We start from the raw sequence: 23,090 nt of genomic DNA on the forward strand, positions 1-23,090 counted from the left end.
AGGCAGGGGGACAGGCAGTGGCAAAACCGAACTGATGGCCGGCTTCAGGATACTCAGTCTAGGATGGACACCCTTTCCTTCCTCACTCCCCTCCTCCCCATTCCCCATAGCAATCTGGAAGTCAGAGGGACTCAAAGCACGTCTTTGTCACTGGGTTTGGGCCCCACAGGCTGTGGGGTCCTGGGCCACCACACCCTCCCAGGGCAGGGAAATGGAGCCTGGGCTGGCTGCCAGCAACTTTCTCTGGGTCTCCGCAAACCCGCCCCATCCATCCCTCCCATTCTAGTAAGTAGGCGACACGGACACTTGACCCAGACTCAAGTCAGGAGAGGGGGTTGTTTTCCTGCCTCTCTGAACACTGCGGGGATCTTGTACCCTGGAAAGCCTTTTCAGAGATTTATCTTCTCCCATGGCCAGGATGCATCAGAAGGGACACAGCAGCAGGAAACTTGGTTCTCTTTCCCGAGGGTTGAGGCTGGGTTGTGGGAAGGACTAGGTCATATTCTGCTGGGGAACCACCTAAGAGGCCCCAGATGTGGCATCAGCTGATCCTCTGTACTCTCAAAACACCACCTTTGACATTGAGCATCTGCCTTCTCAGCCTATTAATCTCACACCCAATACCTGGGGAAGATTACCCACTACGAGTGCAGTGGCGTGATCTCAGCTCACTACAGCCTCTGCTTCCTGGATTCAAGCAATCCTCCTGCCTCAGCCTCCTGAATAGCTAGGATTATAGGTGCCCACCACAATGCCAGGCTCATTTGTTGTATTTTTAGTAGAGACAGGTTTTTGCCATGTTGGGCAGGCTGGTCTTGAGCTCCTGACCTCAGGTGATCCGCCTGCCTCAGCCTCCCAAAGTGCTGGGATTACAGGGGTGAGCCATGGCACCTGGCTTCTTTTTTTTTTTTTTTTTTTGAGATGGAGTCTCACTCTGTTGCCCAGGCTGAAGTGCAGTGGCACCATCTTGGCTCACTGCAGCCTCCACCTCCTGGGTTCAAGCGATTCTCCTGCCTCAGCCTCCCAAGTAGCTGGGATTACAGGTAGTGCCACCACGCCTGGCTAATTTTGTATTTTCAGTAGAGACAGGGTTTTACCATGTTGGTCAGGCTGGTCCCAAACTTTTGACCTCAGGTGATCCACCCGCCTCGGCCTCCCAAAGTTCTGGGGTTACAGGCGTGAGCCACTGCGCCCAGCCTCCCCTACAACCACTCTTGTTTCCCCACCTCCCTTTTAATCAAATGCTCCCTTTCTCTACTGAAAGGAGAACCAAAGGACTTCCTTTTGGCATGTGCAGGGCTCCATACACAGGGAGAAGCCCCAGGAGGCTTCCTATTGAGGTCATGTTTACTGCACTTATGTTTAAATTCCAGGATTTGTGGTCAAGAGACATTGTTTTATCACTTACCTCTCATCATATTTACTCTGTAGAACCTCAATGGCCTCATTTGTGAAATGGAGATAATAACGTCACCCACAAGGTTGTTGTAGAAAGGAGTAGATGAGGTATGAGAAAGTACTTTCCAAATTGGGGGCCATATAATACTTATGATTATTATATTGCTGTGAGTGTATAAGAGCAACCACTGTCCCACAGAAATACCCCCAATGCTTGCGTATGTTGTTCAGGGAAACACTCCCAGAGCCTTCTAGACTGGAGACTGGAGTCTGTCCCCTGACAATGAGATCCTGTGGTGGGGCGTGGCCAGGGTGGGAAGGTGGGGAGGGGACAAGGTCAGCCCCCTTGCCGTCCTCATTCAACCTCCAGCAAGGACAGTGATTATAACCCCCTAAGAAACAGCGACATTCTCTCCCCAGGAAGAATGCACTTCTGAGGGATTACCTCACCCCTTCAGAGCCAAAGAGACACAAAGAAATGGCTAAATAGCCAGCCTGAAGTCACATGGCTTTCCCAAAGCCAGCCCCCCACACTCAGCTGTGAGAGCAGAGCATTAAAAGAGGCCAATCCCTAAAGTCAAGTCCAGGGTCCTCCCCCAGCCCCAAGAGCCTGGCTTAGGAGGGGCCAGGAAGACAGAGGCACCAATAATAGCTATTGTGTGTCGAGGCTGTTCAAGGTGCTTTATGTCCATTTTCTCTCCCTTGACCCAAATCACAGCCCTGTGAGACAGGAGTCATTATGTCATTTTCCAGATGAGGCTCTGACTGCATGTAATTTTCCTGAGGTTGTTCATTTAGTAAGTGGCAAAACTGGATGAGATTTGAACCAGGGTCTGATTGGGTCCAAAGCTTATAACCACTCTACCCACTGCCTGCTTTATCTGGGGACCAACCTAAAATGCCAGAGTGGGCTGGTCTATCTTCTGGGTGGGGCCTCCAACCACCCTGGGAAGAGGAGAGAGCCTCAGAGAAAAGGGAAAGTTGTTGACTCTCCGCAACCACAGTTCTGGACACCTATCAGCCCTGCAGGCACCAAAGACCACAGGGCTGCCTTTGCACCCGGCTGGGAAAAGCGTCAAGGCTGGCTTGCCCCAGAGCTGGACTCTGAACCCAGGGGAGGCACTAGGAGCCCCATAAGGGGAAAGTACATCTGAGGCAGTGCCTCCCACTTCCCCTCCTGCTCCCTGCAGAATGACAGGGACCTGTCCATGGGACGCAACGGACCCTGTTCCTGGAGCACAGTTGGAGTGAGGACACAGCCCTTCCATCTTCCACTGCCAGACTGGGTGTGGGAAAATCTGACCAAGTCGCCACCCCAGAGCAGGCCTGGTGGGCTTTCCAGCGGGCTCACAGAGCCTCCCACCTCTGTTCCTGTCCTCTTCTAGGAAGGCATGGAGGAGACAGAAGATGAAGGAGTGCGGATCAGATTCGATGGTTTTAGTTGGGATGGATTACCCCCAAATAAATTTTTCTTTCCCTTTATTGTAAGTCATATAGACACATTACAGAAAATTTGATAAATAAAAGAAATAGAATTATGTGTAATTTCACCATCATAACACAACTGCTGGGAACATTCTCATGTATTCTTCCCCCGCTCTCCTACCTCTTTATTTTCCTTTTTTCAATGTTTAGTAATTGTGATTATGCTACTTCTAGAATGTGGATCGGATGCTGCCCCCACTTCGCGGCCATCATCCTTGTCTTTCCATGCCACTGTGCGGTTTGCCTGTTCTCCTTTTGAATGGCTGCAGGTGAGTCCATCATGTGGCTGGAGGCAAAGGCTTTTCCCTCTGACTTAAGAACATTTGTATTTGAAGTCTTACAAAAGTAGAAAAACTGAATCCCATTTAGTCAAGCCTTTAACACACCACCTACTTTGAAAAGAATGCAACTACATGGACTCACACCTGGTCCAAAAAAATCCAAGCAGCCCTCGGTGGTGGCAGATTGGGGAGGAGACCTGCAGGTGGCGGAGGCACTGCTAGGGTGGGGTTGGGGCACCTGCCACCCACCCAGGAGCCACCAAAGTCAGATCTCTTGCCTTCTTGACCATGAGGGACCTGTGCTCTCAACAGTGCTTCTGGGCCAGAGAGTTGCCAAGAGAGACTGAGTGTTGGAGAATGGTACATTAGAAACCAAGGAGCCTCTCTTATTTGCCCGCTGTCCTTTTTAGATCCCGTCCTGTCCTTGTTAGAGGCCTGCCTGGGGAGGGCAGCCCTGAAACTCCCCTGGCCCTGAGACTGCTCGGCGCACAACAGAGCACAGCACAGACCTGAATCCTTACGGGCCCCGAGGCTAGCTCTCTAGCCTCTCAGCCTGCATTCAGATACTCTCAAACAGGTACTCTGGGATGGAGGCGGTGGCACACTTGTAATCCCAGAACTTTGGGAGGCCAAGGTGGGCGGATCACCTGAGGTCGGGAGTTCGAGACCAGCCTGAGCAACATGGAGAAACCCCATCTCTACTAAAAATACAAAATTAGCTGAGCGTGGTGGCGCATGCCTGTAATCCCAGCTACTCAGGAGGCTGAGGCAGGAGAATGGCTCGAACCCAGGAGACAGAGGTTGTGGTGAGCTGAGATCGCACCATTGCACTCCAGCCTGGGCAACAAGAGAGAAACTGTCTCTAAAAAAAAAAAAGAAAGAAAAATACAAAAATTAGTTGGGTGTGATGGTGCCCACCTGTAATCTCAGCCACTCGGGAGGCTGAGGCAGGAGAATAGCTTGAACCCAGGAGGTGGAGGTTACAGTGAGCCGAGATCGTGCCACTGTACTCCAGCCTGTATGCTGTACGCTCAACCTGGGTGACAGAGCGAGACTCCATCTCAAAACAAACAAAAAAGCAACACAGGTCCTCTGAGGTTCAGTCAGTATTTATCAAGGGGTTGCTGAACGCCTCATTTGAGAACTGTTGCAAACAGGAATAAAGCACCCCTGCCCCTGGACGCGTAGATTCTTGTGACGGAATCATCGAAAGCAAAGGCAGCATAGTCTAGGGAGCAATGACTCTCACTTGGAGTCAGGCTTGCTGGGGGGTTGAGTGCTTCCTCCCAGCTCCCATCCACTGATTTAACAAGTAAGTTACTTTAACCTTTCTAAGCCTCAGCTTCTTCATCTGCAGAATGGGGTTAATCTAATTTACCTTGCAGAGTTGTGATAAGGATTAAAGATAATATACGTAAAGTGCCAGATGTTCAGGAAAGGCGTTCAGGTAGGCATTCAGGAAAGTTGGTTATCATCAAAGTAGCACAAAACACATGTAAAATGCTAAAGGGACAGCACATAAAGCACAGGGTCAGAGCATTGAGGGGTGAAGGAGCAATTGGTTCTTCTGGGGCAGGAATTCTCAACCCTTGCTATGCATTAGATCACCTGGAGCCCTTTAAACTATGCTGATGCCCAGGTCCCAACCTGACCAATTAAACTCACCCTGACTCCAATTAAGAATGCAGTCTGGGCTGGGCACAGTGGCTCATGCCTGTAATCCCAGCACTTTGGGAAGCTGAGGCGGGCGGATCACAAGGTCAGGAGATGGAGACCATCCTGGCTAATGCGTTGAAACCCTGTCTCCACTAAAAATACAAAAAATTAGCCGGGCGTGGTGGTGGGCACCAGTAGTCCCAGCTACTCAGGAGGCTGAGGCAGGAGATGGCGTGAACCCTGGAGGTGGAGCTTGCGGTGAGCCGAGATGGCGCCAATGCACTCCAACCTGGGCGACAGAGCGAGACTGCGTCTAAAAAAAAAAAAAAAAAGAATGGAGTCCGGCTGGGGGCAGTGGCTCACGCCTGTAATGCCTGTAATCCCAGCACTTTGGGAGGCCAAGGTGGGCGCATCACCTGAGGTTGGGAGTCGAGACAAGCCTGACCAACATGGAGAAACCATGTCTCTAACTAAAAATACGAAATTAGCTGAGTGTGCTGGCACATGCCTGTAATCCTGACTACTCAGGAAGCTGAGGCAGGGGAATCGCTTCAACCTGGCAGGCAGAGGTTGCAGTGAGCTGAGATCACGCCATTGCACTACAGCCTGGGCAACAAGAGCAAAACTCTGACTCAAAAAAAAAAAAAAGGAGTCCACTTACGCCTGTGATCCCAGCACTTTGGGAGGCCGAGGTAAGTGGATCACCTGAAGTCAGGAGTTTGAGACCAGCCTGACCAATATGGTGAAACCCCATCTTTACTAAAAATACAAAAATTAGCTACGCATGGTGGTGTGTGCCTGTAGTCCCAGCTATTCGGGAGGCTGAAACAGGAGAATTGCTGGAACCCAGGAGGTGGAGGTTGCAGTGAGCTGAGATTGTACCACTACACTCCAGCCTGGGTGACAGAGAGAGACTCCCTCTCCTAAAAAACAAACAAAAATCAAAAACAAAACAAAACAAAAAAATGGAGTCCAGGCCTGGGGGTGTGTGTGTGTCTGTGTGTGTGTGTGTGTGTGTGTGTGTGTGTGTGTGTATATATATATGTATATGTTTTTTTTTTGAGACAGAGTCTGGCTTAGTCGCCCAGGCTGGAGTGCAGTGGCGCGATCTCGGCTCACTGCAAGCTCCGCCTCCCGGGTTCACGCCATTCTCCTGCCTCAGCCTCCCGAGTAGCTGGGACTACAGGCGCCCGCCGCCTCGCCCGGCTAATTTTTTGCATTTTTAGTAGAGACGGGGTTTCACCGCGTTAGCCAGGATGGTCTCGATCTCCTGACCTCGTGATCCGCCCGCCTCGGCCTCCCAAAGTGCTGGGATTACAGGCGTGAGCCACCGCGCCCGGCCTATTTTTTTTTTTTAATAGAAAACTTCCCAGGTAATTTCTGGGTGCATCCAGGGAGAACCACTCCTCTAAAAGATGTTTTGAAATGTGATTTGGAAAGGACAGGGAAGGAAGCCAACGTGTATTGAGTTAACTGCTCTATGCTAGTAGCTTCGGCAGCTGTTGGCTCATCTTGTTCTCCTAGTAATCACCTGAAGCAAGTACTTTTAATCCCATTTGAAACAAAAGGAAATAGAAGTTTAGAAAGGTTACATACCAAGTAGCACCGAAAGGGAAATCTGCCCACCACCCAGCCCAGGCACTTTTACTGCGTGATACTCCGGAGCAGGCTGGCTAGTAGACATTACTGCAAGCCACACATGGGAGCCACATGGGTAATTTCACACGTTCTAGTAGTGCATTTAAAATGTAAAAAAGAAACGGGAAATTCATTTTAATAATATATTCTATTTAGCCCAATATATCCATATTCTTTTGACATGTAATCAATATAAAGATTATAAGCATTATTAATGAGATAGTTTACATTTCTTTTTTCTTTTTTTTTTTTTTGAGACAGAGTCTCACCCAGGCTGGAGTGCAGTGGCATGATCTTGGTTCATTGCAACCTCCACCACCTGGGTTCAAGTGATTCTCCTGCCTCAGCCTCCCGAGTAGCTGGGATCACAGTCGCCTGCCACCATGCCCAGCTAATTTTTGTACTTTTAGTAGAGATGGGGTTTCACCATGTTGGCCAGGCTGGTCTCAAACTCCTGACCTCAGGTGATCCACCTACCTCGGCCTCCCAGAGTGCTGGGATTACAGGTGTGAGCCACCATGCCCGGCCTACATTACTTTTTTCATACCAAATCTTCATTATCTGGGTGTGTATCTTACAGCACATCTCAATTGGGATAGACTGCAAGTGCTCCATGGTCATGGGTGGTTGGTGGCGGCTATATTGGACTGTCTAAAGAGATAGGTGACCTGGAGCATCTTGGGCAGATAATAAGAGCAGGTGGTGGGGGCTGAGGACTTTCAGACAGTAGGGAATAACCGTGGGTTTTTGAGCGAGAGAGTATCCTGGCACAGCGCTCTGATGCTGCGGAGTTTGGAGGCTGCCAATGAGCTAGAACAAGAAGTTCAAGGACAATGAGAGGTCGAAGGAGGAAACCCCAGCAGGTGACCAGCCCCACAAGTAGGACTGGGAGCCTTGGCCCTTGCCCTCACCTGAGACTGGAGGAGACCCCAGACGGGGCCTGTAAGTATGAATTTACCTCCATGGGGAGGTGGGCAGGTCACCTTGGCCGGCCCTGGTTGGGAGAGGGCTGTTGAGGACCCAGGGGCTGTTTTACGGTTCCTTTGGCTCCCCATTCACGGAAGCAGACTCACACCAGATCCCTCCTGCCTGCTCCCCCCACCACTCCTGCAGCCCATAAAGGGTAATGAAGCTGAAGTTAAAACAGTCACATGAAACCCACTCATTTGAAAGGGCACCTGCTTTAAAGGCCAAATTTCCTGAGCCCAGGTTTATACATTAAGCTACAGAAAGACCTAATTAATTCAGACCCCACTCACTCTGAATTTGGGATAAATTCTGCCTCAGGCTGGTCTGAAGTCTTTCCTTTTGCACTATCTATGAAGAAACGGTTTGCTAAGCAAATAAATAGTGCAGGCCAGATTACAGAGACAGGTCTGGCTTACTTAACTGTTTTTAAGAACTTTAAAAATCACTTCAGCAGCCTCATTCCCAGAAAGTTAATGAGATCATTACAGCTGGTCCTTATCTATTTATTTCAGCATTTCAGTTTTCCAAGCACCTTTATACCCATTAGTTAATGTGACCTGGGGTGGGGAATCCTGTTATTTTTCAGCTTCCAGCAACAGACTTAGCACCTGGCACATAGCTGGTTCTTAATGTTTGCTAAATGAAGGAAGGTAGGCATGATAAATGATAATAGTCCCATCTTACAGATGAGAAAAAATGAGGCTCAGAGAAGTTAGTTATAATATATTCTGTCAGGGCCACAGTGGCTTTGGGGTGTCTCTAGAGCTAGACCAGCCACATAGCTAGTTAGTGATGACATCAGAGCTTGAACCAATACTGGTTGCAGGTTTCTCTCCACTCCGTTATATGTTACCAGGACTGCTGCTTGACAGCAATTTATTATCTGAGTTTGAGGAACGTCTGTTCTTAGGGACCACAACAAAAAAGACCCAGTTTTCTTTTGTAAATTGCATTTTCCCCAGGGAAGGGAATCACTGGGTTCTGGAACGTGTGCTTCCCCACTAACCAGCAACAATCCCCTTCTGCGCAGCACCTGATTCTGACACAGGCCTCCTGACACGTGTGGCCGTTGGGATGTCAGGGCCAGTATAGGTCACTTTCCTCCCTGGGGTGGAAGAGCTGGAGGAAACGGGGACTGCGCAAATCTATCTGGTCCTGGCTCCTCCAGGGAGTGCTTCCCGAGGCACAGGTCTCCCAGGAAGGATGGTCTTTGTCCTCTGGGTGTACCTTCCCCCAGATCCGGGGAGCAGCCTCTGTGGGCTGGGTCTTTCTTGCCGCTGATGGGGGATAGGAAGAGACGGGTCTCTGTCTCTCTGCCCTTTGTTCTGGAGGCTCTGCTGGCTTGGAACACTGTGCAGGGAAAATTCCCTGACCGTGAGATCTGCAGGCTGCAGGGTCCCTGGGGAAGGCTGGCCAGGGGCTCTTCTGAGCTGCAGCTGGAAAGAGGGGTTGGGTTTCAGCAAGCCGGGCTGGGGGACGGCAGCCTGCCTCCCTGGCGGTAAGGGAGCTGGCCCTGCGAGCCAGCGGTGCCGACAGCTTCCTGTCGAGAGCTGGGGGCCCACGTGACCACTCCCCACTTGGTGGATTAGGGGGTGAAAGGCCCAAGAGGGAGGGAGAGCAGGAGGAGCACTCAGGTGCTCTCTGGCCCAGCTGGGGGTGGGGTGAGAAGCAGAGCACCAAATCCTTTTTTATGAAATGAATTCTGTGGGCTCCTGGTCACAAGGTCCAGCAAGCCGCCTCAGCCTGGAGTGTGGGGGTGGGGGTGTGGTGAGCCTTGGCACCGACTGGGGCCATGGACTGTTTGTTTAAAGTCCCCTCCCCACAACCTGACTACACACATCCCCACAATGTCTGCCAGAGAGGGAACGTGGTAGCCACAGCGCTATGTGGTGAAGAGGAGATGGGATCTGGCCGTGACGGGAAAGAACCCAGCGCTGGATTGAAGGGCAGTGCACGCTCTGACCACCCTGGTCTCTCCCGCACCGGACCCCCGGGCCAGGGGCAGCTGAGGCCAGAAAGCTGGGCCTCCCACTGAAGCCGTCCTGATCAGGGACACCAGGCCTGGCCTAGAGATGCCCCATTCTGTCCAACAAGCATTTATTGAGCACCTGCTGTATATGGAAGTGTGCACAGAGATAAGTCAAACACAGCCCTGTCTTAAGGAGATACACTTGAGGTGATAAGCTCTGAGTATGACGGGGTGCAGTGCAGGGCACACAGAGAAGCTTGGCACCCCAGGGTGCACCTTGGGGTTCAGAGAGGGTTTCCTGGAGTCGATGGTGTCTCAAAGAGAGGAGGAGGCCAGCAGGGCAGTGAAGTCCCTAAGGACCAAGTTTAGCAGTGGGTTTCTGGGGACAGTTGCAGATCCCCACCTCATAGGTAGACCTGTGCACACCTGCCCTGCCATCACCACCTAAGAGTGGCCTAGAACCCCAAAGGTCTCCGGTGAGGAACAGCAAGCTGGGCACAGGCTTTGCCAGGGTTTCTGAGTCAGCTGAGCTCACTTTCCCTGTCCCTGGTCCACATGCCTTGGGAAGGGTGCAATAGATGTCAGGGAGAAGAAGGGAGTACCATGCAGCCCACCAGGTGCGGGCCTTCCCTTTCACTGACCTCTAAATGAAGACCTCACAGCCCTGGGGTTTGCCCCGGGCACCGACACTTCACTAATATCTGAGTTTTTGTGCTGTTAAACACCAAGGAGCCTTGGCCTCCTCCCCGGAGGGATTTCTGGTGCAGCTATCTGCCCTGTAGGTGATTTTTGTTCCAACTCTATCTCTATTGTTTACATAGCTCAGAGTTCCATGGAGTTAGAAAAACATGCTTTAATTTCCACTAAAGGTGCTATGAAAAACAGCCAGTCTGCGGAGGGGCAGGAGGGAAGGCCGTGCGTGCCGTCAGGCCCCTCATTCTGACAGGCTCACTGGGTCTCCAGAGGCCTCTGTGTCCAGGACACCTGTTTGTCACGCTCTCCCTGGAGCTGGCTCAGCCGGAGGCTCTGGGATTCGGAAAGAGGCCCCATTCTAGAACTCTCACTGGGAGTTCTGGCTCTATGAATGGGGTTGTCCCTGCATGGAGTCCTACAGGCCTGGATGCCACCAAAAGAGGGGGCAGTGGAATGCTACTCCCCTCTAATCTGGCCACCAACCGCCACCTTATCTGCGGGCCCTGACAAGGGTGACAGAAGCTGATGCCTGGACGTCCAGCAGGCAGGACAACAGGAGAGCGGAGGGGCTGGATGGGAGAGAAGGAGGTGAAAGGCAGACGCACTCACCCTGGGGAGGGATCGAAAGCTCCTCTCTGCTTTAAAGCCAGCAGGTTTCGCCTCTGGGTATTCTCTCCAGCACCATTTTTCCTTCTTCACTACAGAGATTTTACTTCTCTCTTGCTGAGTTTGAGAACTGTCCTGATGCAGCAGGCAGAGGTCTGAGTACTTGAGGGCTCCAGTGATGACTCCTCAGGGTCTCCGCCTGTAGGCCTGGTTCAAAGCTCCCAGCCCTCTAGTAGACCTCACCCCTGCCTCTTACCATTTCCTGCAACTTCCCCTTTCTCTGCCTGCATGCAGCCCCTGTGTCTCCAACACATTCCCCTTTGGGTCTCTGAGTCTTCGGCACTCACACTCTGCATGTTACTTAATCCCGTCCATCGGCCAACAACCAATGGGTCATGTCACTTCACTTCCCTGGTTTTCACATCTATGAAATGGTGAAAGTGTGGGTGGCGGTGGGTTGTCTGGTGGTCTTGAGAGTCCCTGCAAGCCCTTCTACCCTAAGATTTGAAGTCCTTATTTATTGATGCTCTGATGCCTGAGTGGGCATTATGAAAAAAAAAAAAAAAAAAAAAAAAGAGGCTGCCCAATATCAGCCTGACCAACATGGAGAAAACCCATCTCTACTAAAAATGCAAAATTAGCCGAACATGGTGGCACATGCCTGTAATCCCAGCTATTCAGGAGGCTGAGGCAGGAGAATCGCTTGAACCCAGGAAGTGGAGGTTGCAGTGAACTGAGATTGCAGCACTGCACTCCAGCCTGGGCAAAGAGAGCAAAACTCTGTCTCAAAAAAAAAAAAAAAAAAAAAAAAAAGGGGGTGGGGGGCTGCCCAATACGTGTGCTGGGACCCTCAACCCCTCTTCATTCCAGGCCAGCCTAGGGCTGAGGAGTGAGCCCTTTACAGATTCAAGCTGCCACAGGTCAAATGATAGAATGGGGTACAGCAGGATAGGGAAGCCCAGTGGGAAATGGGGCAGCAGGATGGGCTGGAACAAGCCTTCAGCTCTACCTCTCTGCCTTGACTACTCCAAATATTCTTGACTTCTGAAAAATTCCCAAATGTTTCCGAGCCAAGAATCCCCCAAAGGAGCGGCTCAGTGTCTGGGGTTACAGAGACTTTGGTACTGCAGCAAAGCATACTCCAACCCATTTACTGGTTTAATTTAATTATTTATGATAACACTTCAGAGTAAAAACTACACTTGTCAAAATAAAGGGGACTTTGTGCTGCAGTGACCCAGATTTTATTGTTGCATTACCTAATGCACCGAAACCTGGTAATCGGCACCAGATCTCCCTGCCACTTGGGCAAATCAGCACTGAATGAGGAAGGCTGAAATGGATTACTGTTTCCTGGGGGAATTATTTTCAACGATTCGAACAAAATGGCATTTTGATTTTCTTCCTCCCACTCTGGTTGCATCCCCTTTTCCCCCAAATAACCTGGTTTCTACACATATTTGACTGTTTGCCGTTCCCTGTGTGCCCTCAGATCACCTCCCTTTCTTTGCACATGCAGTTTCTGCTGCCTAGGATGCCTTTTCCACTGCTCACTAGACAAATCATTCCTAACCTGTCGGCACAACAGATTCCCCCATGCATTCGAGAAGAAATTCGGATTCGGCCGGGCACGGTGGCTCACGCCTGTAATCCCAGTATTTTGGGAGGCTGAGGCGAGTGGATCACCTGAGGTCAGGAGTTCAAGACCAGCCTGACCAACATGGGGAAACCCCGTCTCTACTGCAAATACAAAAATTAGCTGGACGTGGTGGTGCATGCCTGTAATCCCAGCTACTTGGAAGGCTGAGACGGAAGAATCGCTTGAACCCAGGGGACAGAGGTTGCAGTTAGCTGAGATTGTACCACTGCACTCCAGCCTGGGGGAAAGAGTGAGACTCCGTCTCAGAAAATAAATAAATAAATAAAAGAAACCCTGCCTCTACTGAAAATACAAAACTCAGCTGGGCATGCTGTCGCGTGACTGTAATCCCAGCTACTCAGGAGACTGAGGCAGGAGAGTCGCTTGAACCCGGGAGGTTGCAGTAAACTGAGATTGTACCACTGCACTCCAGCCTGGGCTACAGAGCAAGATTCCATCTCAAAAAAAAAAAAAAGATAGAAATTCAGATTCCCGGGAGCCACCCTAAACTCCCTCCGAGCTTAAATCTTGCCCCTTTATGAAGCCACCCCTGCGGTCCATGCCCCGTCTGGCACTTTCTCCTCCATGCTCACCAGCCCTCTGCCCTTTCCTGGACAGCTTCTACTCCTTGACCATACGTTCTCTGAGGTCTTTCTCTTTTACCTCTGTATCCTCAGCCAAGCACGTGTCTGCCCACGTGGAAGTTCAATAAAAGGTGGCTGGTTGCATGTTGGGCAGTATTTTGAGGAATTAAGAATTTGTAGGAGTTATTCATACTAAGGCCAGAGCATCAACTTCTGTCCTCACCCAGCCCCTGGGCCCCTCTCCTTCCCACCTGGAACCTGCAGGTCCACATTCTTCTTTGGGCAGAAATGGCCTTTGAGGGTGAGAAATTCCCGGCTACACTGTGTGATGGGGCTTAGGGAGATGTGGATTCACAGCAGGGTATAATGGGCATGTAAGCTGGCCTCACCATTCACAGCAAGCCTGTCAGGACCAGCTTCAGATACTTACTCCTTATTAATGGCCCTCCCCTGAGTCCCAAGGCTAACAGGTTCTCTCAATACCCTACTGCCTCCCTCAGCTCCTGACACTCCATTATTCACAACAGTGACAGTGGTGATGACAGCCTAGGTGACCCATAGCAAAATGTAGTGATGAGTAAGGAAGGGAAATTTACCTGTGGAAGGCCCCATCCACCTACCCACCCATCTATCCATCCATCCATCCATCCATCCATCCATCCATCCATCCATCCACATAGTCATTTATTGCTAAGTCAGGAGGACACACACACACACATACGCACACACACACAACAAAGGAGACCTGGTCTCTGCAATTAAGGTGCTTACAATCTAGTTGGGGAGACAGATAGTGGTTACAATTCCAGTGCCCCAATCTCCATCCTCAATGACTCCATCTGTAGTAATTTCCCAGTGTTGGTGCTTTACGTTGACAAAGCACTTCCCATCTGAGCTGCGGGTCCTCCCAAGGAGAGGAGGAGTACTCCCCAGCTTTGCCATCTCTAAAACCAAGTTGGAACAGGTGGGCTTTGGGGTCCCTTCCTGCCCCAGTTCAGATGGGTTTGTTTAGGAAGAACTCCTGCTACAGGAACTTCTTGGGGCCCACAGTCTGCAAATTGATGGCTTCCTGAAGGTGTTTCCTAAGCAGCCAGGAATTTTTAAAGAAGACCTGGTAAGCCATGCAGTCAGAGACCTTGGGAGCTACTCAAACCAAAGGCTGCACACTAGAATCGCTTGAGGGCCTGAGGGGAAGAAATGGCCTTGCCTGGAACCCAACTGAATCAGTAGTTGCTAAAAGCTCCTCTGGTGACCCCAGTGTGCAGCTGGGGTTGAGAGCTGTGAACCTAACAAACTCTTCTATGCTTGAGGGGTCTGAAGCCGGGAGAGGCGTAACTTAAGTACAGACACATGTAGAAAGCGCAAAGCACAGAGCACAGACGCAGTGCAGCTGAGGCCCTGCTTTCCCATGCTGCTGGCTGCTTCTCCATGTCTCCATGAAGGCTTAGTCCTTTCTCACCCCACTTCCAAAGATGACCAGGCCCTGCTGGCCCTGGAGACCCTGCCCTGTCCCCATTCTGAAGACAGTGGCTAGAGCTGTTCCTGACTCCTTGATGTGTCCTTTCCTAATGTGCAGAGGCAGAGGGACAGGCGGGTGGCAGTTGAGGCAGACCTGGGCCTTGAGTTCAGGGAGGGGCTTTCGCCAGAGTAGATGGTGATCATTTGATTTAAACAAACAGGGCTTGTTCCTGGAAGACATTTGTCTGCACGGGGCAGCAGCGCCATTCATCATGGCAGCTCTGAGGCTGGGGGCAAGAAGTCAGCTTTTCAGGGTCCTGGCCCACAGGGAGGAGCTTGGGGGCGGCTCTCCCAGGACCAGCCCAAGAAGATGTCAGGAAAGCTAATGAGCAACGGGACAGCTGCAGCTTGTTACACAGCGCCCGGGGCCCATTGTAACTGAGACCTTAAACATACATTGTAGTCAAATAACCAGCATCCTCCCGCCCAACTGCAGGTCCGCCAGGGCCAGGCTGGTCCAGCCCAGCCCACCCAGCTCCTCCCTCCTAGCCTCATCCCTGTGTCTGAGGGAGAAAAACTGCTCTCCCTCCCTCTTTGATTGGAAAGGAATAGATTATGACTGCAAGAGATGGGTGTAGCCAGGTTCTCTGACCATGCTCACTCTTACTTCCCTCTAAAAAGACACAACTGTAGCTCTGTCACTGCCCTTGTCACCCTGCCTAGGTCCTGCTGGGTTTCAGAAAATCAGTATAGCACTGTGGGTCCTTGGAGAACCTCTATAGGACGTATCTCCCACCTCCTAAAGCCGCTGAGAGCCAGCCACAAATGCCTGTTCCACGGTCCTCCACTCCTATGCCTCCTCCAAAGCCCGCTTTGGAGATTACCAACTCTGTCGAGCCTTCCCAGGCTTACCAAGGCAGAGCTGGTGCCCTGTCCCCTATACTGGATAAGTGTGTGGGTCAAATCTCTTAGCCCAGATGAAGCCGGGGGCCTATGTGAGCTCCTTGAGAACAGGGACCAGTTTGTATCCCCGTCTGATCTCCAGAGGCCATCTTGTGCCTGACACCTGGGAGACCACAGGAAATGTGTGCGAAATGGACTCCTGTACTCCATCCATCCCATCCTTAATGGACGCATCCATCCAACACGTGGTAAGTGGGCTCTGCACAAAGGGAACTCTCACCCAGCAGCACGCGGTGCTGGGAGCCAGGAGCCCAGGTGAGAAGCCACTGGCTGTCCTCAGGGTCATGTCTGTAGGAGAGGTATTTTAGGTCCATTTCTAGGGAAGGAATCCTGAGCAGCGATGTCTAATTTGAAAGTGGAGTAGTAGGACCGGGCACGGTAATCCCAGCACTTTGGGAGGCCGAGGCAGGTGGATCACGAGGTCAGGAGATCAGGACCATGCTGGCTAACACGATGAAACCCCGTCTCTACTAAAAATACAAAAAATTAGCCGGACGTGGTGGCGGGTGCCTGTAGTCCCAGCTACTGGGGAGGCTGAGGCAGGAGAATGGCGTGAATCCAGGAGGCGGAGCTTGCAGTGAGCCGAGATCACCCCACTGCATTAAAGCCTGGGCAACAGAGCAAGACTCCGTCTCAAAAAGAAAAAAAAAAAGAAAGTGGAGTAGTAGACATAGGAAGAGAAGGCAGGGTTATGAAGCAGAAGGTAGCACTGCTTCTCACCAGAGTATTTGCCCTCACCAGTGAGCCTCCGTTTACCACTGTACTCCACTACATCCCGGGGTACTCACCTGCCCCAGTGTGCCCCACCTGTCCCCACACCGTACCCCATTTCATCATGGGGTACCTCAGCCCCCACACCATACCCCACTTCATCATGGGGTACCTCAGCCCCCACACCGTACCCCACTTCATCATAGGGTACCTCAGCCCCCACACCGTACCCCACTTCATCATGGGGTACCTCGGCTCCCCACANGTACCTCAGCCCCCACACCGTACCCCACTTCATCATGGGGTACCTCGGCTCCCCACACCGTACCCCACTTCATCATGGGGTACCTCGGCTCCCCACACCGTACTCCACTTCATCATGGGGTACCTCGGCTCCCCACACCGTACCCACTTCATCATGGGGTACCTCGGCTCCCTATACTGTACCCCACTTAATCCCAGGGTCACTCAGCTCCCCACCATGTATCCCAATTCATCCCAGGGCTGCTTAGCTCCCCACGTTGTACCTCACTGCATTGCAGTGCCAGTCAGCATACCACCTCATACTCCACCACAAGTGCCTGAGAAGTGCCACGTCCAGCATGTGGCATGCTCTGTGAGCCTGTGCCATGGGCAGCAGAGGAGGTCTGTCTCTAAGCCTGCTGGTTGGGAGAGGAAGAGAGGAGAGACGAGGGACCTCTGAGCTAGTGGACAGAAGGAATTTCTCTGTGCTGCAGATAAAAGTCTTCCTCATCACCTGTACCAGCCCCACTGACATGGGCCAGGTGTCAGACCTCACTGATGTGGACTTCCCAAACCAAGTGGTTGTGCACATGCGTGTATTTGTGCATGTGTGTGTGAGAGTTTGTGTGTGTGTGTGTGTGTGTGTGTGAAATGACATCCCCTGAACATTCATTAGTTTGTACAGGCATTGTGCTGGGTGTTTTATGTATATCAACACATTCCATCTTTATCAACTCCTAGGGGGATGGTATAATTGAATCCATTTTACAGGTAGGGAAACTTGAGACTTATCCAGGATCACTTAGCTTATAAATTGTAAAGTTGGAATTTGAACACTGGTTTCCCCGACTGGAAAGTCTGTTACCCCTTGTCATAGATAGCCCAAAGATCATTATCTTGCTTGTGTTGACAGTGGGGAAGACAGCACAAATCAGAGGCAGCCAGGCCTGCTGGCCTCTGGTTAAAATTGGTTACAGGCATTCTGCCCCAGGGATAATTCAGAGGAGTCAAAGCTGACCGGCTATCCCTGTGTAGCAGGCTTAGTACAGAGAGGCTTCACCTGCCTAAGGCGACCAGCAGCAAGTTGGTTCCTCCAGGCAGCAGGCAGACTTCCTGCACACCTCACACACGTGTGCAGTGTCCAGGTGCCTTCCTCCCCAGTCAAACCGGGCTCCTCCCAAGCCTGGACACCAAGTCAACCCCTTCAGCCCCTCCCCACACCCCTGTGGCCTTGACCCGCCATTGGGTTTGCAATGCCAAGGCCCAAACCCAGTCCCTCCTGCCATCTTTTGCATCCCTGCTTCCTGGCCTCAGAGCCCCACAGAAGCAAAGTGCATGAGGTTCAGGGTCATGCTGTCGAAGAGATTGCCTTCTCTCTCTTCCCTTGGCTCCTTCAACACTTGCAACATTAGATAGTTCAGGGCACAGACTGGTCTTCTATAGCTAAGAAAACTCTACAGAATCTAACACAGTGCCTGGTACACAGGGCTGATGATGCAACTGTGTAAGTTGCTTATAATACAGAGGCTCTCAGCCAAGTGCTCAGGTAGGGGTTGAACTCCCCCGTCCCACAGAGATACTGTCCACCCGCTAAACCCCGCACCCAGGAGGTTGTATCTCCCTGGGAAAGAGATGGTGTTTGTTCTCTGATTCACGCAAAGGCGCTATGTTTATGCTGGTGCTGAAGCACTGTACCTCATTGAACAAATGAATGGCGAATAAGTCCAACCTATTCTCTAAACCTTAGCCATAGCAGGTGGGGATAGACCTGGGCACTTGGGCTCACCCCCATTCCCTCCTCCACTTCTATTTCTGTATCTCCCTTTCCCATCTTCACTTTGTGCTCTGGATGGATAGCATTCTGTTTTTCTGAGACAGAGTTTCACTCTTGTCGCCCAGACTGGAGTGTAGTGGCACGATCTCTGCTCACTAAAACCTCTGCCTCCTGGGTTCAAGTGATTCTCATGCCTCAGCCTCCTGAGTAGCTGGGATTACAGGCACCCGCCATCATGCCCCGCTATTTTTTGTATTTTTAGCACAGACAGGATTTCACCATGTTGGTCTCGAACTCCTGACCTCGGGTGATCCACCCACCTCGGTCCCCCAAAGTGCTGGGATTACAGGCATGAGCCACCGCTCTTAGCCAGAAAGTGTTCTTTACACTTTTCCAAAACCATCCCTGTTGGGACACTCAGGGATGGTCCTGCCACCCGGGAAGACTTGCTTGCCCACTTCTCCCCTGCTTCTCTGGGGAGTGGGGTAATTCTTTTCACTTACCTATTTATTTTTAATTTGTTTAAATTATGATTAAAGTATACATAATATACAATTGACTATTTTAGCCACTAAGTTATAGATTGTTGTGCAACGGTCATCACAATGTCTCCAGAATTTCTTTCATTTTCTAGAACTGAAACTCTGTACCTATTTAACAATAACTTCCTATTCTTCCTTCCCCCAGTCGCTGGCAGTCACTGTTCTGCTCTTTGTTTCTACGAGTTTGACCGTTTTAGATATCTCACATAAATGGAATCATACGGTATTTGTCTTTTTGTGGCTGGCTTATTTCCCTTGGCATAATGTCCTCGCAGTTCATCCATGTTGGGACACGTGTCAGAATTCCCTTCCTTCTTATGGCTGAATAATATTCCATTGTGTAAATGTGCTACATTTTGGTGATCCATTCATCTATTGATGGGCGCTTGGGTTGCATCCACCGTTTGTCTATTGTGAATAACACCGTTGTGAACATGGGTCTTCCCTGCTTCCTAACATCCTCTCTGTCTTCTTCTTTACTTGTTCTTTCCCCTCTAACAGGAAACCCACACAATAAACAAACTCAAAGCCCAGATTTGCCAGGACAATCCCACTTTCAGAATTCTTTTTTTCTGTTGTCTCTATAATCCACAGAAAAGTCCTAGAAATTCCAATAAATTTTCTCCTTCTTTGTTTTTGTTTGTTTGTTTTGTTTTGTTTTATTTTCTGAGGTGGAGTCTCACTCTGTCACCCAGGATGGAGTGCAGTGGTATGATCTTGGCTCACTGCAACCTTGGCCTCCCAGGTTCACGTGATTCTTCTGCCTCAGCCTCCCCAGCAGCTGGGATTACAGGTGTGTGCCACCACGCCCAGCTATTTTTTAATTTTTTACTTTTAGTAGAGACGGGGGTTTCACCATGTTGGCCAGGCTGGTCTCGAACTCCTGACCTCAAATGATCTGCCCACCTTGGACTCCCAAAGTGCTGGGATTACAGGCTTGAGCCACTGCACCCAGCCCTTCTTTGTCTTATATTCAGAAAAGGCACAAAAGTCCTTTATAAGATCCTGATTTTTGATGCAGGAAATTTTATCACTTTCAAAAGTCCCTCCCACATTAAATAAAGAATAAACATCCCTACCTGGCCTGGCTGCCTCCAGAACCGTCTCTGCCCTTCCATGTCCTGCCAGCTCTCTCTCCGAGTGTTCCACGCACTTCTTCTGCTTCCTCACCCCCTGCTACTTTCTTAATGCCCTGCAATCTGGCTTGTCAGTACAGCTCTGCTGAATCCACTCCTGCCAAGGTCACCAATGACTTCTTTTTAAACAAGTTTCAATTGTTCTATTTCTTGGTTATCAAATAAATGCTCATTGTAGAAAATTTGGCAAGTGCAGAGCAGCGCACAGGAGCAGGAAAAGGATCAGGCATGCATCCTCACAGCACCCAGAGGCAGCCATCATGAGCATTCTGGTATATTTCCCTCCAGTCTTTTTTCCACATGCCAAACATTGTCTAATTTTTCACCATCCTCATCTTTTCTGATCCCTGTAGCACTTAATGCTATTGAATATTTACTTCTTGAAACTCCCTCCTCCAACCTCCTTCTCTGGTTTCCATTCCTATCCCACCAGCTATTTCTTTTGTGAGCTGCCCTCTAACTGAGCCTTGCCAGGATGTAGACTGTGCCTGAGTTGAGTTTCCACAGGGGTACCAGAACCCTCCCTGAACACCAAGTAGTAACTTAGGGCACGTCCTTATCAGAAGGCAGGAACAGAGCTCAGGTGATGAACCCCAGCCACCACATCTCAAAGTAAACAACAGTCGAGTGCTCCCATCCTCTTCTCTGTATGACAAACTCCCGTGATCCTTCACATCACCTCTTCTGTAAGGTTTTACCCGACTGCCCCCGGCAGGGTTGGTCATTGTATCCTCTGATTCTCCTCAATTCCTCTCAGTGTGGTGCTGTTCATCTCTCTATTGCAGAAATAACTGCACTGACTACAGCAATCTGTTTATTTAGTGTCCCTCTCTAGACTGTCAGCTTCTTAAGGGCAGGGACCCTCTATTATTGATCCTTGTATTTCCTGAACCCAGTGGAAAGCTCACTGGCCAGTTTTGAGTCCCAGAAGCAACAGGTGACTTACCCAAGTTTATAAGGCCACATGCAGGCTGAGAAACCACCACAGGCCAGTGAGACTCCTGGTCCTGAGTTTGTTCCTTCTTTCTTTCTTTTCCTTTTTTTTTTTTTTCTCGAGACAGAGTCTCGCTGTCACTCTGTTGCCCAGTCTGGAGTGCAATGGCACGATCTCAGCTCACTGCAACCTCCACCTCCCGAGTTCAAGCAATTCTCCTGCCTCAGCCTCCCAAGTAGCTGGGACTACAGGCACCCACAACCACGCCCAGCTAATTTTTTGTATTTTCAGTAGAGACAGGGTTTCGCCATGTTGGCCAGGCTGGTCTTGAACTCCTGACCTCAGGTGATCCACCCACCTCAGCCTCCCAAAGTACTGGGATTATAGCATGAGCCACCGCGCCCAGCCGAGTTCTTCCTATAACACCATGTAGGAAGGGTTTTGGTGTGGCCAGCAGGAATCTCCAGCCCACGACACACACAGGAACACTGTGGGACTGTGAGGAAGGTGAGGGAAAGCGGAGGCCCTGCTGAGTCTGCACCTGTGCCTGATGCTGGAAGTGGGGGCAGGCTGTCCCCACAATCAACTCACCAAGAGGACCATTTCTCTATGACTCACTCAAGCTTCCCAGATTGGGACTCAGGAATCCCCTCCGTGAAATTTCATCCAGGAAGCCCTTCCTTAAATGTAACCCAACCTCTCTCTTCCAAACATTTGAGCCAGATAAATAGGGGAGGCCCCGGGTCCATACCTGCTACGTGAAAGGTAGACAGAGAGTTGAGAGAGGGGGTGACAGCTCTGGTTAGGAGATCAGCGGGAGTTATGAAGAAAAGCCATCAGCGTCCAGTCCTCAAGGATGGGTAGGGTTTGACATGAAAAAAAATGCAAGAAGGAAATGGCACGAGCCAAAGCCTGGCCGTGAATTGGCATGGGGAGCTGGAATGCAGCTAGTCAGTCAGCAGCCTCCTGGGGCAACCCTCTTGTGCTCTAAGGACGCTCTCAGAATGACTCCCAGGTCCCTCCCTAAACTCCCTTCCCATAGATAACAGCTATGCTGGGCCCTGGGAGGTGGGAGAAGACAAGGATTTCCAAAATGTTGAGTGAACACCTGTGGTGTGGCGGCAGGGGCTTTAACACAAAAACATGTACGCAGCTCCAGCAACCATATGCGGGTGCTGCAGAGGGCAGCGGGGGGATGAAAGGGCTGTAGGTTTTGGAGGCAGAACAAACCCTTCTGCCCTTTATTAGTTCCCTGACTATGGGCAAGTCTCTGAGTCTCTGTTTCCTCATCAGTAAAATTGGGATTATAATACTTACCCTGGGAAATCGTTGTAAGGATTAGAATGCCACAAATGTAGTAGGTACTCAGTAAAGAACAGCAGCCTCACCACTGTTCCTGTTTTGAGAAAGACCCTTTCACGCGTAAACAACCCTGGGGAAACAACGCAGTCACTGGAGGAGCTCATTCAGGTTTCCCTGCCCGCACCCTCGCCTTTGGACTCCAGCCTTCCTCTGTCACTTCTGTTTTTGCTGTAATGAGGTAAAATCAGAAGATCTGGGATCTTATTCCATTTGGCTATGTGACTTTGAGCAAAGAATTTCAACTCCTGTTGAACACTTGTAAAATGGAGCTAGTATCTCCTGCCCCGCGGGCTTGTTGGGGAGATTCATGATGTTTGTGTGTTAAAGCCACGGCCACCACACCCCAGGTGTTCAGTCAATGTTTTGGAAATCCTTGCCTTCTTCTCCCACCTCCCAGGGCTCAGTATGGGGTCCAGGGCTGGGCCACAGGTCTGAGTTGCTGGGTGGTGGAGTGGGGTAGGATAGAGGCAGGGCCCGGAGATGAATGCATAAATAACCAGCCATCCTGGTCTCGCTTCAAAAGTCCTGGTCTCCAACCCTTTAATCATGGAGCTGCTCTTCCCTGGCCACCTTCCAGGGCCCCGCCCGCCTGCTTCCCATGCAGAGAGAGCCCGTGGAGGGAGCCTGCATCTCTGCAGCCCGCCCGCTTTGCGTGGCATGCTTGCTAATCGATCCCAGGAACCCAAGGAGCTGACTCTCTCAGCTGACTCACCCCATACCCCAAATCCCTCACCCCACATGGCTCCCCCCGCCTCATAGGCTTGCCTCTGGGCTCCCCACCGTCACCACCCTCTCTGACCAGCCTACCCTCTGACCAGGCCTGCCAGGGTAGAAAATGGATTTGACAGAACAGCATCCTCCTCTCCCTAGTGACCTTATTGTACCAACCGAAGCATCAGTCCCCAAGGCCCCAGGTTCCAAGCATTCTCATGGGACAATGGAAACCTAATATTAGAAAGTGAGCCAGTCCCAGAAAATCCTGGACATGTGTTTGCCATGTTGGTTTCCAGCCCCGCTCACTGCAGGCGGACCTCTCTTTATGAAAGGCG

General features: G+C 50.8%; 1 protein-coding gene across 1 annotated transcript in view; it reads right to left on the minus strand.

Annotated features, from left to right (window-relative positions):
- Positions 1-2,989: 2,989 nt before the first annotated feature.
- EIF2B5 (eukaryotic translation initiation factor 2B subunit epsilon) overlaps positions 2,990-23,090 on the minus strand; it is a 566,918-nt gene continuing 546,817 nt past the window's right edge. The window contains exon 16 of the mRNA XM_025375146.1: positions 2,990-3,272. Within this exon, the coding sequence (XP_025230931.1) occupies positions 3,261-3,272 (12 nt within the window). The 3' untranslated portion in view covers positions 2,990-3,260. The remainder of the gene's footprint in view (positions 3,273-23,090) is intronic.

Source organism: Theropithecus gelada, chromosome 2 (assembly GCF_003255815.1).
Source record: "Theropithecus gelada isolate Dixy chromosome 2, Tgel_1.0, whole genome shotgun sequence".
NCBI lineage: Eukaryota > Metazoa > Chordata > Mammalia > Primates > Cercopithecidae > Theropithecus > Theropithecus gelada.